At 29.7% G+C, this 20,325-nt stretch overlaps 1 protein-coding gene across 3 annotated transcripts in view; it reads left to right on the forward strand.

Moving 5' to 3' along the window:
- Nucleotides 1–7,147, forward strand: part of LOC112691056 (protein eva-1 homolog C) — a 271,834-nt gene extending 264,687 nt beyond the window's left edge. The window contains exons 7-9 of one of the 3 annotated variants that reach the window (XM_025565184.1): nt 37–174; nt 1,959–2,230; nt 6,147–7,147. In XM_025565184.1, coding sequence (XP_025420969.1) covers nt 37–174; nt 1,959–2,230; nt 6,147–6,224 — 488 coding nt within the window. In that variant the 3' untranslated portion in view covers nt 6,225–7,147. The remainder of the gene's footprint in view (nt 1–36; nt 175–1,958; nt 2,231–6,146) is intronic. The other 2 variants (XM_025565185.1, XM_025565186.1) reach the window with 2 other exon arrangements.
- Nucleotides 7,148–20,325: the final 13,178 nt, after the last annotated feature.

Genomic DNA, 20,325 nt, shown 5'->3' on the forward strand with positions numbered 1-20,325 from the left:
AATTGACGAATGATTTCCATATTATCTATACATTAGGTACGATATTCCGGAATATGTATCAGCAATCTACGTCGAATCCGATACCAAAAATTACCTCAATCAAGACGACTGATCCGAGTAACGTTTTAGCGAACCTGATTACTTTCAGTTACGTATCTTACAAAATGATGCATAGTAAGTGTTAATATTAATGGATTGAAGAACACGGCATAATGAAATGCGATTTGTTAACAATATGAAACGTAAATCGATTTATTGAAGTTTGACTTGTTAAAAAACGATTTATCTCACGCCTAAGAATGCGTATTAAAAAGTTCCTTATAAATACCACTTCAAATCGCTAAAAGTTTTTGCAAAAATAAAAGATTTCTTGGGGATGATTTAAAGCTACAATTACAAAATATTTAAATAAAATCACTTCTTCTTCTTCTTAAAAACATGTGTATTTCTGTCTATTTTACTAACACGGTAAACGAAAACAAATTCAATAAATATGTATTCATGAAAAATAACTGCATTTTTTAATAGTTATAATTTATATTGTACTGTGTGTATATATTTGTAGCCTACAACATATAGATAGCTGAAATATTTCAATTATAATAAAGTAATCGTTTACGATAATTAAATATCAATTAATTATATATTCTTACAACAGTCTAACATAAATGTGGAAAAATAATTAAATAATTTTAAAAGTAAACAAAATATGATTTACAATTTTTAAATTTTGATACAATAAAAATATATTTACTTATAAATCGGTATTTAATATTTTGTGGTATCTACAATATTAATATCAATGAAATTATAAATACTCAAAAAAAATTTAAATTTGTTTAATATTCATTCGAAAATGAATAACTAAGAAAAATAATTTATAAGAATTAAAATTAATTTTCATACGATTTTATTTCAGGTAATATCATGTATCACAAAAAATATTAATTAAATAAAATAGACCATTATTATCCAAAAATAATCTAATCATTTAATTTATAAGACTGCTGAAATATAAAAGGAGCTATATAGATATTAAATTCTTATATTTCTAGTTAGATCCGAAAAGGCTTAAATATAATATGATTAACTTGTATAAATGAAAAAAAAATTATCTTGTAAACATTGTAAATCCCATACATTCAATGATTAATCCAAACTTAATAATACTATATATACAGAAAAATACTTAATCTATTCACATTATACATAGAAATTTTATAAATATAAGACAATTTCAGATACTTGTTTAGAGCCTTATTTATATATAACAATATATAATACGAATAGTTATGACGTCAAAATTATAAGGGAGGTTGTTCGTAATACCAACAGGACTGTGAGATAAATACACCGTGGAAAACCCTTACGCTGTAAATGCAAACAATATGTGAGGCCCCAGGGCTTAATATATATCGGGTTATTAAATGCATAAACAATGATATTTATATTTTTTTAAAACATCAATTATTATTATTAACTATTGATAAACTTAATTAAAAAAAAAAAATTGTAAAATTATGGTACATTGTAAACATAATAAAATGTATGTAGATTTAGGACCCTTCAAATCCTGAAACCTCTTGGCCTGACCTGGGCTTAAGACGATACTTCGTATACGTGTTCGTTGCTCAATCACTACACTTAGAACTTCGACTATATACATACGGAGAATAAACCAGTTGTTAGACGCGCTCGAACTATTACTTTAGTGTATATTTAGTCTACGATTGGTGCAAAATATAATATATAATAATTTTTAATTTAAAACAACAATCGATACGAAAATCTGCACCGTTATATAACGCGCAATATAACTTTGTCTAAATAATATTTATCAATGTAGCACAAAACATTTCCACATTTCTTGTTCTACTTCATACGGAAAACATAAACTCACATCCTTTATACCATTTGGTTTACAACAATAACAACAATAATTCATTGTACTTTTTTAGAAAAACGGGATAAATTTTACTTATACTTGGGCGGTGGATTGATTGGCGGCCTGTTGTCCATACTTTGTGTTGTGGCAGCAAAATTCGTCTGGCAGCGATCCAGGAGACATTTGGACAACAAACACAAACCCGAAAACACCAACCACGACATGTCAATCGACCCGAACGCATTTGGTGATAACATTAGCGAAGTGGATGCCGACATTGATCTAACGGATATAACACAATTCCCTATCACCATTATACCAACACAACAGTTATCACCAAGTGAAGTAAGACAATATTATATTATGATTATGATAGTTCAAAATTTTTTGTCTAAAACGTAATGCCATGCGTGGACGACTTAAAGAATCCATATTTAATTTATATTTTTTTTTGTACATATGAGAGTAGATTTATAAATTAAAAAAAAAAAAACATGAGAGTGAATTCAGTATTTCGAATATTTACACAAGAAATTGATTTTTAAACATTATAAAACTACGTCATTTTGAACTTAACCCTACCTTATGTAAACTAAAACTTTCAGCAAAAGTAAAGATTTTTAAGTGTGTGTCTTCATCAATAATAAACTATTTAAACTAATCCATGTACAAAAGTGGATCATAGTATTTGATAAAAAAAACTAACAATTATTTTTGGATGGAAAGGCTTAGATATAGAAACTTTGTATACTATTGTCATTGCAGTATACTTTTCAAATATTAAAGGGTGACTTTAAACGAGCACTACTCAAATATTTGAAATGTACACATAATATATGCTTGTATATATATTGTATAAATCCGATTCATCTAAGAAAGTATTTAATTATATTTTATCAAAAAAAATGTTGGTAAATTCTAACTACAGTAGTAACCAATTTTTTAATAGATCTGTACAAATGCGTATTCCTCATACATAGAAAATCTGTGAAATATATTAATCAGTAAATATATACATAAAAAAAATAATTTGCACGTTATCGTAATCATATTTAGTGTATGAATGGTACATAAACTAATGACTTATCCGAACGGAACACTTTTATTAAATCAATTCTTCAATCAACAAAATAATTAAAACTGTCGGAAATGGCATATTCAATCATCTGTACGATGATAATAATATACGCGTACGCATACTACTTTTTCATGGTTTCTCTAAATTATGTTAATAACAATAAGATTATAAAATATTTAATTTGATTTTAAATTCGGAGCACAACAATAATCTATTGGTTTTATAGTGCATGTGTGGTTTTTCATCTCACCTTCGATTAGGAGCAAGCAACAGTTCTATACACAAAAGATGGAAAATTAAATACAGATGTGGTACTCTAGCTAGATCTCTTCTGGAATTTTTTTATAGTTTTCTAGAAATATACGAAAAGCTATCGAAAAACCATACCATTAGAAAATGATATCCTGCGTGAAAACTTTCACAAAAATTATTGTACTATTTATTCGTAGTCCATATGTCTGTAAGTTACAACATTCACCGACCATTTTGATAGTTGTTTTATAAATATTTCAGTATCTTTAAGTATCAAGTAACATTACTTGAATTTATTTGTTTTCGTTTAATACAATTTGAGATCCTAACTTTTATTACCAACCTGAAAAACAAATATACATGATTTATGGTTGTTTTTACTTTATAGGTTAAAATATCGACAAAATTCACAATGAAAAACGTTAAAAGTTTAAATTTATTATATGTAAACAAATAACAAAATCAATTGTAAACCATCCATTATTTTCAAGTTCCTTTGAGATCGATTAAAAATTGAGAATATTAAAACTTATAATTTTGATACAAGATTGTTCGTGTTACGTGTACATTCAATAAATGTTCAAAATTTTTACTCATAAATTAATTTTATGATCACTTAAAAATAATAGCCAAGTATCGCTTCAGTTCATATTTCGAATCCAATGAATCATTCATACTTTTAAATTTCAAAAATATAATAGTTTAATCACTGTAGCTGGAATTGAAGTAAGTAAAGATAGTGTCTAACCTATATAGACATATACATTATGAAAATTTAACATAGATTGATAGGATATATCAAATTTCCATAATTATCAATGAAATATAAGTTAATATTAAACTAATTTAAGTTAATCATTTATAAGTAATTAAATGATACTTACAACATAGTCTAACATGTAAATAAAGTAAAAACAATATTACGCTCCATTAAAAAAAAAAAAAAAAATGGAATTCAAGTAAAAAATTCCATGACATTGAAAATTATTAAAAAAAAAATGTGTACAACAAATTAATTCAATGTTTCAAAACACTACGATTTATAATTTTGGAATAGCAACAAAATAACAACTATCGCTTATTCGAGATTCGTCGAAATATCCAATTTCGTCAACATTTAATTTTCTTACGCTTATAAAGTTTTTGCAATTTATCTATCTCTTTTGTTAAATACTTTCAAACATAAACAATAAAGTTGAATTAAACAAAAAGTTAACTGATACACTAACATAATTTCGTCGTATAAGTTTTCAACAACTCTCATAACACATAGGTGATCTAACTTGTCATCATCTCAAGTGTCTTCCTGTTATAAACAATAAAACTATGCAGAGAAATTGTGGATTGTTCTTTCAGCAGAAAAAAATAAAAAATGAAAACTATAAAAGTATATTACACGATTTATATAAAACAATGTTGAAACACTAATAAAATATAAAATTATTCGATTTCTGTCTACTTTAACCCTTTATATCTCTGGAATCGTTATATTGATTGTCACATGAAACTTCACCCAATCGTGTTTAAGATATATCAAAGGATTTATTGCATTTTATCAATGGAACATAAAAGTCCTAAATTTTGAAAGATCCAATTCAATATTTGGTCCTTTCAAGTTTTTAATTTATAAGAAAACATCATTATTGTTCTTTGCATAAATATTTATGTTTTAGCTTTTAATGTGTATCAAGAATACAAAGTTTATATAAGCACTAACTGTTTACTAAAAGCAGAGGTGAATCTGAAACTTGTTTAAAGGAGGAAGAATAATTAGGAATATCATAACTATAATCAGTGGCGTATTTACGGGGGGAGGGGTCTAAGGGTACTGGACCCTCCCCAGAACCTCTCCAAAAAATAAACTAAAATTCTTACATATTTGCAAAATTGGCTATGTAAAACATTCACAGGGAAGTTGAAATTACTGTTGATGAAGTAATAGAGGAATCGGCCAAAAAATCGAAACAACTGGAATTTATTTTATAACAATACTTTACAATATATAGGTACATATATGTATAATATTATATAAGACTATACGATTATTACATTATATATTTAGTTCAACTTCCTCCAAAAACTGCACAAGGACGTAACTATTACAATATAATAGATGGTTTAAATTAATTATATATAAACTGTGGACCACCCCAGAAAAAATTGAAAATACGCCACTAACTATAATTATATTATATTATATATTATACTATTATTTACTACATAAAACATGCAACCTATACGATATACATAGTATTCGATAGTGAATATTTATAAATATTTATTGTCGTATATTTGTAAAACTGTGAAGCGCAAGCACTTGTTGGGGGAGGTTCAAGACGAATATTTATATTGTATATTGCACTTTCATATATTTAATTTTAGAGCAACAGTAATTTGCTTATCTTTAAAAAACTTAGTTTTAATGAAAGACGCGATAAGTGTTTATTTTAGAGGTGACTGGATGGAGGAGGTATTACCCCTCAAAGAAAAATTTATACCACTCCGAAAAAGTTTATTTATTTATTAATTATTTACTCCTATGGCATATCGCATACCACATATTTCCCCACCCCAATTCAATTTTTCCGATACCCTCCCGGGATCGAAGGTTTGAAATAAACACGGGAATGGTTTATTTATTTTTATTTTAGGGATGTGTGACTCAAAAAAGTTTAGGAATCGCTAGACTAGAGGTAAAATGTTGGTTTACGTATTTAAAATGTTACATTAATATATTCCAATTTGATTATTATTATTATTATTATTATTATTATAATTATTATTTTTAAATTTCTTCATCTAGACGTGCAACAACTGTTGCAGTTCACTGTTTAGTACTTATAATAATTTGTCATTTTATTTTGAACTGAATACATATTATGTACGGCTTAACAAAATTTAATTTTTGACTTATTTTGTTTCTGACACCAGGTGGTGAGATATGGGAACGAAGGTATTGCGCCTAAAAGTCTATGTAGAAATGACAGCTCACAATACTTTTACGGATGACAGAATGGCGGCAAGGCGACGGTCAGCCGACTGCCTTGCTCATCTCAAACGCCAGCAAATCCTGCCGCATCAAGAATGTATTGCTTCTAACGGACGGGGTTATTGCTTGTCCAGGAATGAGCTTAGCAAAACCAAACTTAAAAGACTTTCGAATTTATTTTAGTCTATAATTACATTTTATTTGACATTCATTTCAATGTACATATAAATATTATTACATGTATCAGTCTAATCGTGTTATGTAATTTTAAGTGTACCTATTATGATTAATTTACCGACAGCTGAACAACCGTATGATTTATTGTTTTTCGGATAACTTGCGGATTTTAACTTAATAATTATTATTGGATTGTACGAGTTTTAATGTTGTGAAAAATACTGTACAAATTATAAGAGAGGTTATTATAATGTTCTTGAACGGACAAATCTTCATTGCCTTGTTAACTATTATCGTTGAGTTATGCACATAAAAATAAATTTAAATGTCGAATAGAATTTCAACCTAGTGTGTTCGAATTAAAAATGAAAATGACCCCGTTAATGTTGGTAGTAAATTATAACAATAATTTAGGCTAACTACGTAAAAATACGTAATAAAAAAAAAATTAAATAAACGTATAGTTAGAAGTTTTAGTTTCGATTGTTAAAAACGAGTTCTATGACATGTAGTTTTCGATTTGTATAGAAGCTCAAACATATACCATAGGTAGGCACAATCTAATATTTCGATAAATATATGTACCACATAGGCCTATTATTTTAATAATATTATTTTTCGTAAACGTTTAGCATATTATGTTAAACGTTTACGAAAAATATTATCCCATACAAATGTTCGTTTTCACGCATGTTTATATTTCTACAAAATATGTTCAATACGCGACACCGACGTGATTATTTATTAATTTATAAAAAAAAAAAAAGTATTTAAAATATAATATAAACTTTGTTCACTGATTAAAGATAATAGATTTTAATTAGGATTTAAATCGACGTATTGAACCACATAATATTATACACCAACGCAGTAGTTGTGTTTAACTAAATAACTATTAAACGCGTATCTAATAAATAAAACGATGGAAAACGTTGTTCGAATAAAGCTAAATAGATAATTAAAACACGTATAATAATAATAATAATAATAATAATAATAATAATAATAATAATAATAATAACAGTGTAAAATTAATCATCATCACGATCGAACACGAACAGGTAGATCGATCAGTTAAAAAATGTATAATCATTCATCGATCGTTTGCGTGCGATTTCGGGTACAGTCTGCGACACGTAGTTCGTTTCGTGTTTTTTTTTTTTTTTACGTATAATCGCAAGACGCAATAGGCCGACAACACTGCAGCAGTAAACGCGCGTCACGTCGAAATCAATATTTACGCCGTCCGTGGATGAGATTTCGGTCCAAAAGAGGTGTTAAACAATCCGAATAAATACAGCAGATCGCGATTTCAGAATGGATTTCATTGCGTGCGCACAGATTTCAAACCGAACCGACGAACGAAGAATTTCTGTTCAAGAAGACTGGCTGGGAAAAACATTTTGTCGTCGCAGACCGTACCCCTTTCGTTTCGAAAACAAAACGCATTTATGACCCCGCAGATAGTGGCTGATACGAATTAAATATCGTATCGAGTCGCGTTGTCGACGAGCGGTGTTGCGCGTGAAAAGTACGGCAACACCTACCGTCATGACTGGCATGATAAGTCGGAACGGAGTCGGTCGGCCGGAGAATATCCACAATGGCAGATCCATGGGGAGGTTAACCCCCGCCCAAAAATCAGGAAAAATATGTATTAAAGATCAATATTTTATGAATTAAGAAAAAGATTTTTTTTTTTTTTAAAGTACGAGGGAAAGTATACAATTTGTATTTTTATTCATAAAAGAAATTAGTAGTCTTAGATCTAGTTTAATGTATTATATTACTTACTATTATCTTAATTCATTATCAATCACTGACTGCAATGTTATGAAAAATGTCCCAAGAGAAAACATTTTTCAAACCTCCCCCAAAAAAAAAAAAAAATCTTGGATCTGCCACTGGTCGCCCGCAACGCTTCGCGATCGTAACGAGCGTCAAAAATTCGTCGTGCGAACGCAACGTGAGAACAGAATAACAGTAACGAATGATCACATTCTGTGAGCCTACGATGCGGACAATCCGAATCGTTTACAGCCCAGAACGATCAGGTTCACGACACCGTAGACAATATGTGACGAACGTACGATCCGTGTTGTTGCTCCTAAGTGTATTCATTTCAAATTCTCCTCACCGACTCCCGAACGGCACATCCGACGCTGTTATAACCTTCTCTCGTTCGATAAACTCGAAAAAATAAATAAATATTATTCCAACGGTAGCAGCGATACTCGTGTGTTCCAGCTTCGACGACGTAATGGAACGACGAGTTGTTATATTATTTACCGTCGTAATACTTTGTTTTAATAATAAACGAACCATATCTTTGTTGATCCCGTTTTGAAAAGCTAACGTTTAGTACTAATACCGTTAGTTTCATATTTTATAGCGCGTTTATAACGAAATTGTATAAGTAACATAATATTTATTTCTTGTTGTATTTCATTATATCGTATAACACTACGCCGTTACGTTTTGTTTTTAACCGTGTTTTTTTTTAACTCTAGCTCATCTCTGATCGTTAAGATATTTATTCAAATATTTATAAATTATTTCATTTGATTTACGTTACTAACACAAGTGTATGATTTTTACTCATTAATAATTTGTTTCTTAATATATTTATATAAATTTTTTTTTTTTTAAGAAAAGTTTAACTGCAACGATCCAATCGCAGTAATGTACATGGTTCTAATTATGTTTTACCTTTTCACTTTTATTTATTTATGATTGAATCTCAATACTGTGTAAATAAACTCGATGTACATACTACGAATAAAACTATTTTTTAAAAAAAAATAATTTTTATCTTCATGTTTTATTGTTTAAACAATATTCCGGGATCGTATCATGGCACAACTAATATTTGGTTAGTTGGTTGCAACCAATTAGTATTTATGATTCATCGTTATGTTATTAACGTTATAAAAAAGTTTACAATAAATACAGTTCCAAATAAGAATAATATGCTCCAGCGCGAACTGATCAATTCAATGACTCACTTATGTGCGATTTCGTGTACATTCCGAAGAGACGGCAGATGACGTAATATGAATTAAAATTCACTTACAAGCACTAAAAACTAATTCAATTATTACCAAAGAAACGATGATATTATATGCCAGTTAAATTTTACTGCTTAATTTTATTACGTAATTCGTACGTAGCAGTTTTCAGTGAAATTATAAACGGTACGTGAAACAGTTTTATTAATGCTACTATTATTATTATTATTATTATAAATACATGGTAAAATGTACAAGCTATTATCATAATGTGCGCAAGTCTTGCAAAATTATGTTCTTAATCGGAAAAAGTATTTTCTCGAACCTTTGACGGAGCGCCGTAAAAATGTAAAACAATTTGTAATTTAACGAAAATGAGAAACATCAAACAAAAAGCTATTAATCTATTTACGCGAGCGTGGCAAAACCAAGAGAAAATATCAAATCGATTGAGAAACTAATAACTATTCAGAACACTTAATAGTTTTGATTACTTTTTCTACGAAACATTACGCATTGCACGTGCATGAAATTATTTCGTGCGTTGGTTGACGATAACAGTATTCACGAACAGATGCAAACGAAGCAACGTATCACTCGTGGATTGTACAAAGCAGTGGCAACACGAACCGAGTTTTATCGAGTCAGCTACTTCGTGACTAAAACGGGACAGTTAGATGGTATTATGTGTTAGAAATGTGTAACATACGATTTGCACATTTGACGTAAAATATTAATATGTATTATTTTGTTTGGACCGGTTAATTATATGTGTACTTACAAATACAGTCAGTGGCGTACATACAATTTTTTTCAGGGGCGGAGGGTTTTAAGATATATCTTAATACTAAATAATAATTTTAGTATATCTTAATACTAGGGTCAATAATAATATACAATAATAGGTATACAGTAATATTACGTTTAAAATGGTATTATTATTATGTCCCGTATTTAATGAAAATTATTTTGTTACTCAATTTTTAAAATGTACCTAATCGTAGTAAAATTAAAATATCATTTTACTATAATATGTAAATGTTAATAAATAATAATTAAATATCATTAAAAAAAAAAAAAAAATCTGGGAGAGTTGGAAACTCTTTACAAACCCTCCTCTCCCGTAACTACACCACTAAGTACAGTGAATTGTTACTCGATTAACTTGTCAAGCGTAACCGCTTCATTGGAAAATTAACTTCGCGCCGTCACCTTGTACGAGTGAACGCTTTGAATAAACCGAGACGCGTTATGTCACCACCGTACGATTGACGGAAAGGAAAATATAACACGCCTTTGGTGTGTCAGGCAATTATTTTTACGATATTATTCTCACTCGTTGTGCGTGTCGGCTGAACACTTGCACGAAGTGTTTTATTCGCAGCGCTCGAGATTTATATAGCTGTATACAATTACGGCGATGGAATCGTTTCGCGATTGGAAAACTGTTTGCGGTTCGTATGCCGGCAAAACGATTTCCGCCGAAATATTCCAATGTAATATTGTAGACGAAACATTCGGTTTGTTTGACTGTTGAATACCACTCGTTATTTTACGAATTGTTATTTGATATAAAACTTCCGGCCGAAGTTTTGTGTTCTCAAGTTTTACAGCCAACGCAAAATATTTCATCGCGACATTCATTCCTTATTTTGTAATAACATTAACGTAAATATGAACGATGTCGGAATGACATGATGAATGACATCGGAATCTATTAGTTTATCTAACTTGCAATATAGGTTTCGGCATCCCTACGTCTCCGCGCTAGTCCGGTTTAAATGTTAACGTGAAACACATATTACGATCGGAAACGAAATCGATTGCTCGTCGTGTTATTCGTACTATTATTTCTTAATGTTTATATAAAAAAAATAAAAAAATTAAACTGTTTCGCATTTCGTGCTAAACAAATTATAACAGACATAACAAAATACAGTTTAATGTATTAGATAAATTCTGATAGAAAAACCGAAGTACAACGAATGGACTGATGTTCTGTTCTTCCGTTTTAAAAATTCACGTAGTTTAATAAACGCGGTTTTTTTCTACGCAAAATATCGATATTCTATTTTATCGTATTGCTTTTCTACTACGCCTTTAAGACGAACCACTTATTGTCTGACGATCAGAGATGGATTTTTGCCTTTTTATTAAAATTATATAGAAGACAATTCCAGAAAGATAATAAGACAATAATACACCTACCGCGATCGATTCGTTTCTTCGCTATGATAATAATTACACTCGAGTACTCGAGGATAATTATTTTACCCAAACAAGGCGAAATGTTCCAAGTACGTCATATTTAATGTCATCGCTATTACTGTAAACAAGCTCTGACCCAACGGATTTCGTACGGTCTTAATAATCACCATAAGTTTTTTTTTTTGACAGTTAAAGTCATAAGTGAAATCATCACTTAAATTGTTAACGAACAAATTGCAAGTTTAATTTTAACAAAGAACGATGACGGTGACGATTCGACTTATCTACAAGCACCAGTGTGTCAGGGGACATCTTCGGAGAACAAAATTTTTTAATCCCACCGTCCGTTTTATAATAATAAAACAAAATAATTTATGTCATCACAGTACTTTCTACACGATACACACCAATATTTTCCGACCTGAGAGGAGGAGTAGTGAACACGTTTCTGGGGAGTGAAAAAAATTGTCACAAAGTATATAAATTATGATAAATAATAAAATATTATGTATATTGTAAAGGTGGTTTATTTTCAAATTTTATATTAAAAAAAAAAATTAACAAATTTTTTAATTTATGAGAGTGGCATTAGATTTTCTAGAAACCCATGAAGGTGTATTATATAAAACGTTAGGAAATACTGCTGTATACCAACAATATGCGTATTATGCATCTCGATCGAGATCAAACATTTTCTATGATATCATAAACTATTTAAATTCCCTTGTGGTATTATGGTACAAGAAAAATATTCCACTAGTAAATATTGTTTACGCCAATTCATTTCCATGTACATCACGTAATACAAAAAATGAAATAAATGGAATGACTTAACATTCCTATAGTGATCACAACATCCTATCACCGCAGAAAACTCAACACTCAAATTAACAATTGTTTTTTTTTTTTTTTTTTATATATTTATTTATTAGAAAATTATACAATCTGTACGCATATGGTACAATAAGCATAAGGGAATATAGAAGTAAACAGTTGTATAAGTGATTAATTATAAGTTTAAGTATTTATTATAGTTCCTACATACATAAACCACTAACATTATTTTGCATGAAATGTGTGAATTTAAGAGGTCGTCCAGTGACAATACTTCGGCGGGAATATTTTTATTATAGTTATATTATTATTTATTTTTTTATTTTTTTACATTTAACTCATGGACCACGCTAACCAGCTTGTTCGTTAACTAGAAAATCTCTAAACGACATTCGCTTAAGTCTCCTTTTAGTATTACCAGGAAGAGAGTTTAAGGATAGTTCGGAAATAAGAAGGTTGGGATGACTATGAAGTCTTGTGGAATTTTTTATAGTGTTTTTTGCAACTTCTCTAACAAAGGTATACGTAGGTCAGTGTGGAGAGTATTATTAGAGACATACGGAGGAGCGTTAGTGATGAGTCGAAGTGTTTTTGATTGAAACACTTGGATTTTATTAATATTTGTTTTTTTTTTTTTGGCAGCTTCCCATAGCTGTATCCTATAGGTCCATATTGGCTTAAGTAAAAGATTGTATAAATTGATTTTGGATTTTAGATTGAGATTTGAAGCTTTACCAATAATTCTGCGGAGAATAGAAAGTCTTCGATTTAGAGATAGTTTGGTCATATGTATACGTTTGGCCCAGTTGAGTTTTTTTTTTATCAAAGTGCAGTCCTAAATATTTTACCGTATTCGAGTTAGGAATTAATTCGTTGATCAGTGAAACTAGTGAAGGTTGTTGAAATTTGAAAGTAAAGGTAGTATTAATTGATTTTAGTTCATTTATTTTCACACGCCATTAACATACCAGGGAGATAATAAGTCAAGATGATTTTATAATGATGTCGAAACTGTCAAGGGGTCTGTGTGTGAGGAGTAAATAACTTTATTGTCCGCGTATTCAGCAACTGATGTATCAGGATATATGGATTGATCTACGGTGAATATATTGTATAGAGTGGGAGATAAAACTATACCTTGTGGTACACCAGCTTGAATCGGAGAGATGTTAGACATTTCTGTGCCTGAGTTGACGGTTGGACATTTTCATATGGCCTTTGTTGTGGTTGTGGTAGATAGGTTTCAGCCAGAAGTGTTGTCGCTTGCATATATTGATTGGTTCGCATTTTGGTCGGTGGTTGTTGATTTCTTGAATTTGAATGACGGAGTTTTATGTAAATTGTTATGTATCTGACCTTTATAATTAGCAGAATTATCGTTATTGCATAATGCACATTTAGCTGGTTTCTCGTGAAATTTTATACAAGTGGACGTGAATGTTGAGCAGCACAACGGACGCATCTTGGCGAGTTAATAATCTTGGAAATTTTGGCATTGAATAATACGTCGCTTATATGATTCTTCTATGTTTATCATAGTATTTATTAGGTTATTGACCTCGAAGATCGTTTTGTTTATTTTGGATGGTTCAAGGTCCACAAAGAAAAGAGGTATTTATTTTTTTTTCAATTTTACTAAGCACGTTAGTGACTGAGCAAACTAAGAAACCAATTTCTTCTATTGCAGTTTTGATTTCAATTGATACGATATTATGATGTAGATTTTTTAGGACGGTTCTGAATGCTTTTTCATCTTTTAGTACAAATGAAACTCTGCGTCTTTTATAAAATGTATAATTGCTCTATATGCATCGGGATTACTAGGTAGAATTTTTAGAGAATTTATTATTACTTTGATTGAGAAGTTATCGAGACCAAGTATGTCTAATAGTTTAGCATCACGGACCAATATAGGAAGTGGAAGTGAGTTTTTTTTTATTGCTCTGAACTAGAGTTTGTTGTGTGATTTTAGATGTGATTTTCCAATTCCGGGTCATCGTCGTCGTCCACATTGTTTGTATTTCTTATTCTCTTTTTTTTCTGAAGAGGTGGAGGAAGATAGATGGCGTTTAGATTTGTTTTTAACCATTTTGAAATCGTTTTAGTTATTATAATTATTGCAAAATTCTAATGTTGAGAAAACAAGAGTCACTTGAGATGATTTTTGTACGTACGTTGCCAATGGTAGCGTTGTTCGTGTTATTATTATTTATCATAACATTTTGGAGTCCATTATCATTATTAGGACGATGCGTTGATAAGTTTTGTTTTACGGTCATCCATATTTTTCTAAGTTGTACTTTTAGGGTGTAACTTTTTTAAATGATTCTAATGAAGTGTCATACTTGTATTTACGAAGAAGTAAATGACTGGCATGAGTAAAAGAATCCGAGAACTTTTAATTATGTGTGTCGTGATTAATGGTTCGCACGAGACTATGATGAACAATTGTAAACGCTTTATTAAATACGTCATTCAACAATGAACGTTTTCATGTTCACTAGCAAAGAACTTATTAAATCCAATCCAGTCGCTAGGGCACAAATAAGTCATGCGTTTCTCTAGGGTGATATACAATTTTAAAAAAAATTGAAACGGAAAAATTATATACATATCGACAATAGACAACAATAATTACTATTATGCATCTTTACTATTACTGTATTCGCTCTATTAAGCTCACCGTGACTGCAAAGTAATAGGTACATAATAATTTAATTGCGATTTTTAATGTCTCTATTGATGAGCAGCAATACAATTTTCGCTTTAGGACAGAAAATATCTAACGACGGTCTTGTTTATATCTCTTGTCGTCTGTTTTTATAATACAGATATAATTGTTTTTCTGTTCACTGTTCCTAAACATATCTCCATACTTCCGTCATGTACATAGTTTCCATTGCGTCCTTCAATCGATTCCATCGTTTAAATCCGTATCGGCCGATCCTTCCAATAACTGGGGTTGATCCTTCTTCGTCGTTCATGTCGGAACCGTCCTCCGTGTCGTCCATATAAACCTCCATCGTTTCCAAACTATCGTCCTCGTCGACTTCCATCCGTCGCAATCTTAATCCTCGTCGACTTCCATCGGCTCGAAGACGTCACCGGTCGACCTCCATCGGCTAGGAGACGTCTTCTCCGATGTCCATATCCATCGGGCCACCAAAGTGGCACCGACGGTAATATGGACACGACCAGCAACAAGGGATGCGGTACAAACCGTACGCGATCATCTGATTTCTGCGAAAACACATAAGAGAACACGGAACGGTTAGTGCGCGAGTCGAATGAACGTCGAACATGTGACTTGCAATCGAGATGATGTGATCGGATAGAAACACAGTTAACAGCGAACACAGTTACTTACTCAAGTGCCGGCGTCGCGTTCGTCGGATCCGATGACTCGAATGTCGTAGGGCGTTGGACGCAATAACCACTAACGTAGAAGTACATCGTTTGGAAAAAAATGTAAATCTGAAAAATAAGGTAAATACAAAAAAAAAACTGAAATCACAGAAAAATTAACGATTGTTAATCGATCGCAGCTCGTAGTAGAGTGAATATTTCCACTTGCAACAATAAATCGGTAATCGTTTTCCCTTGGTTACCGAAGTCGCGCCGAATAAATGAGCTCATATTGCGTATTTTGGCCACGTATGGCTGTTTACGAACGTACTTGTTAACACACATCAGTTGATTGTAGTTATAATTTCCGGAATTAATCTAAATCAAAATTGCAAACACTTATTGAATGCTTTTTTAGACGTCCGGACATTATATTGTTTAGTTGACTATATGATCACTGATTGGCTATAGTAGATGTTGATCGCTTTTGGATTTTTCAGAGCATAAAATAGGTCCACGATTTTTTCATAAAATCATAGCAATCATATATTATGATCTAAATAAAATATTACGAAAACAATACGTACTGAAAGTTGTACGTCACTATTGTTCTAAACATAATAAGTATTACATTAGATACATGCGTTTATAGATAATGGAATCATACTTTTGTTTGACTAAAATTTTCAAATACTTTACAGTATAATTTATGGGTACCAATCAAAATTACAAAATAATAATCATGATAGAGAAAATTGCAAAAAATAAATTACGAAAGGGAAAATCGCGAAATTATTTAAAAGCGAAATCAATAATAATCGTCAAAATTAAAAATTTAGTATTTTTGGTTCAGTTGTTTTGAAAAAATATGGGTAATTTTAACCTCAGTCCTACAAATGCTGTCATTTTTTTTTCTGTTAAGTTCACCTTTATTTACGAAAAACTTAATACTAGGTCTGTAACTAAAATGTTAATATATGCATGCACTCAAAAGTTTAGCAAAAAAAAAAAAATTTATTTTTTGAACATTTGATTAAAATAATACATAAAAAAAATACATTTAAAATGACGGAACTCTTTTGTAAATACTTTTCTGTTTTTTCTTTTTAAGGAATTTATTTACTAAAATAATTTTGAAAGTAGTTTTGATCTATGAGAAATAAAAAGAATCAATTAATATCAAAAATATATCCTAAAAGAAATTGTATATCTAAATTTGAATTGCATTATATGAAAATAATTTGAACTATATTATCAAAAACCATGGATCAGCGTTTGTCAGTTGACAAATTGTTATACTAAGAAAATTACCTTTCCACGTCTATAGAAGTAATAGGTGTGTATTTAAAAAAAAATGTCCTTTAGTGATAAATCTACGCTGGTGTAAGTTGATTTACTTTCACCATTTAACATTTTTAATATACGTATTTTAGCTATTGTGTCGCATTCTTCCTTTTTTGATAATACATTTCTAATTTGTTCGTAAATAAATTGACTCCTTAAAAATAAAATAAAAATAAAAATAAATCTTAAAATAAAAAAATCATAGAATTTTTTTGCACATTTATGGATAGTATTGTTTTATGTGTGCTGCACGCACGAATAAGACTGTTTAGGTTATAAGCATACGTAAAATTTAATTCTTCATCGTTCCCTAAAAAGTAAAATGTGGTTCAATTGCCGATTCATATATGTGGTTGGTGGAGAAAAAAACAGATCCGTAAAACACGTAAATTGCAATTTGTCATATAAATGTATACACAAATCTGTCACAATAGTTATTAGACATTTATGCACAACTAATGATAATTATCTCTTTCCTTAGCGTTCTACAAATGCTCAATACGATAATGAATATGCAGGATCGCATTTAGGGAGGGAGCACTGGCTACAACTGCCCCGGGTGCCAGTTTTTTGGGAGCGCCAAAATTTTGTGGTCAGAAATTTGCTCACTTGTAAATTATTGAACTTTTAAAATTATTTTTTTTGTTTTTAATAACAGTATCATAAATTAATGTTGATGTATTTAATTTATTAATATATATTATTAATGTATTTATAGCAATATAGTTATATAAATATCAGCAATCCAGAATATTATTAATATACATAATATAAGTTCCAAAATTTTTTGTGATGTCAATAAACAAAATTTATAATAATACGGCGTATTATGTTATCACGTGCAGCGTGCGGTGGCGTGCCTATTATACAAAAATAGCATTGATTTTAGAATATCTAAAAGGTTCATGAGAATCTATCTCCTATATTTTCCGTGGGTAGGCCTTTTAGAGGGGCGCCATTTTTTTTATTTTGCGCCGAGGCGCAAAATATCTAAATACGGCACTGACCCCCACTTCCATATGATTATAATTTTTGATAATAGTTATTTTTTATTGATCAAATTTCACATTATAATTAGGTAACTACTAATATGTTATTTTTTAAGCTGAAAATATATTTTGTTTGGTATAACTCTGAAAACTATTAACAAGTTATCTATTTTAATGTGGGATATATAATTTAAAATATAATAGATATATTTAAATCCTCATCAACTGTCTTCTTGAAGAACACCTTCATAATAGTCGTATTTATTAGTATTTATTTGGTACACACTTCTCAAATCCGTAATGCACATTTCCAATTTTGAACTAAACACTTTGTGTCAGGATTCAATCAAAAATAAGGGCTACTTAACATATATAGGATTAATCTATTAATATATATATATATATATATATACATAATACGTATAATATTCAATGTTTGAAAATGTTGACAATTTATTACTATTATTATTCATACTACACAATATATAAGCATTTAAAACCGGGCAGATTTCGAAAAAAACAATTTTAACTGAAATAAAAATTCAACGAGTTTGATTATAATCATGCTCAAAGCTACAAAGTATGAGAAACAAAGAAAAACGCGGATTAATCCCAGGACTGAACGACGATCACTTTATTTAAGTTGTTAAATATCATTTATATAATTTTTATTATTTTTTTTTTTTAACTTATATAATATTTATTTAAAAATTAGTGAAAAAGAACATTGGCATCTAGGTACATTTATTATTATTACCTTTATGTAATATTTATTATAACTATCTATAATAATATATATACTAATACAAAATAAATTTTTTTAAGTATTTAAAAAAATATGAGTAAAACTTACACAGTATAATTGTATCACATTACAGAAATCGTAATTTTTCATGTAGTTTTATTGACATACTAAATCGTGATATTAAAATATAATCAGATCATTGATTTAGTTTAGGCTTATTGTGTGTTCACTTTATAACAGTAGTACAATACTAATAATTATACTATTATGAACATACGAGAGTATAATAAAGCGTTGGTACCAGTGGCGTAATTGTGGGGGAGCAAGTGCCCCCGTGACAATTTTTTGAGAGATAATGGTATAATATTGCCCCCCTAGATTTTTTCCCAGTTACCCAACATGGTACATTATAAAATAATAAATAATAATGAAGTTTATTGTTTGATTTTATTATCAATCAAATTAAAAATACTACGCAAAATTAATTTAGAATAACGGATACGGCACGTGACGTATGGCGTTAAGATAACCATGTATAGCAAACACACTAATGTACATTTATACTGGTTTTATACACATTGACATAACCCGAATGTACCCGCTACATAATTTGCCTAATCCTTACTCCTTAGAAAATGACCAACTAGAACCCCTTAACATGTAATGTTTGTTTTGTAATATACACCTACACCTCAACGTCATTAAAGTTATCTACACAATGCGCCGACTTACATATTTGTAAGTTATTGTATAATACAAGTAAATACTTAATTAAAAAAAAAATTAAGATTAATTTATTAATTGAATTGTTAAAAATTAAAATACTCAATTTTTCAACAAAATAAGAAAAAGAAATTCATAAATATTTGTAAAATGCACAATATGTAAATTTCACAAAACTGATTAAAATTATAATACAAATTCGAAAAACAACAAAAAAAAACACTACTAATCTTCTAGTAGAGTTCAAAGGATAAATTTGGTGAATCACATAAATAGAATGCTTTTCTTAATTGTAATTAATTAAGACCCTGAGCTATGGTAATTTTTGTTGATATCATAATCCAGCAAATTAAACAAAACATTCTGTGTGTTCCTACATTCATCACCTTATCCATCGACTTATTCAGCAGATTGATTGGAATTTAGGAACACCTTTTTGGGATATTGCGTTGTAACAAGTTGGTGTATACGTTTGATCGCCATCAACTGCTATAATGTTATCATAATATCAATTATCAATTATATTCAAACAAGATTTTCGATTGAGTATAATTTTTTTAATACTTTTAAGTTACATTACAATTTCTAACAAGTTATTTAAAACAATTAAATTAATAATTTTGAACAATTATATTGAAAATAAGCTTACCATTCCGGTATTTCAACAACAACTTTTTGGTTTTCTTTGAATCTTCAAATTACAATTAATATTAACCATTTTAAACATACAAAATACAATTACAATCTT

This window comes from Sipha flava, unplaced genomic scaffold (genome assembly GCF_003268045.1).
Source record: "Sipha flava isolate LNK unplaced genomic scaffold, YSA_version1 553_pilon_pilon, whole genome shotgun sequence".
Classification (NCBI taxonomy): domain Eukaryota; kingdom Metazoa; phylum Arthropoda; class Insecta; order Hemiptera; family Aphididae; genus Sipha; species Sipha flava.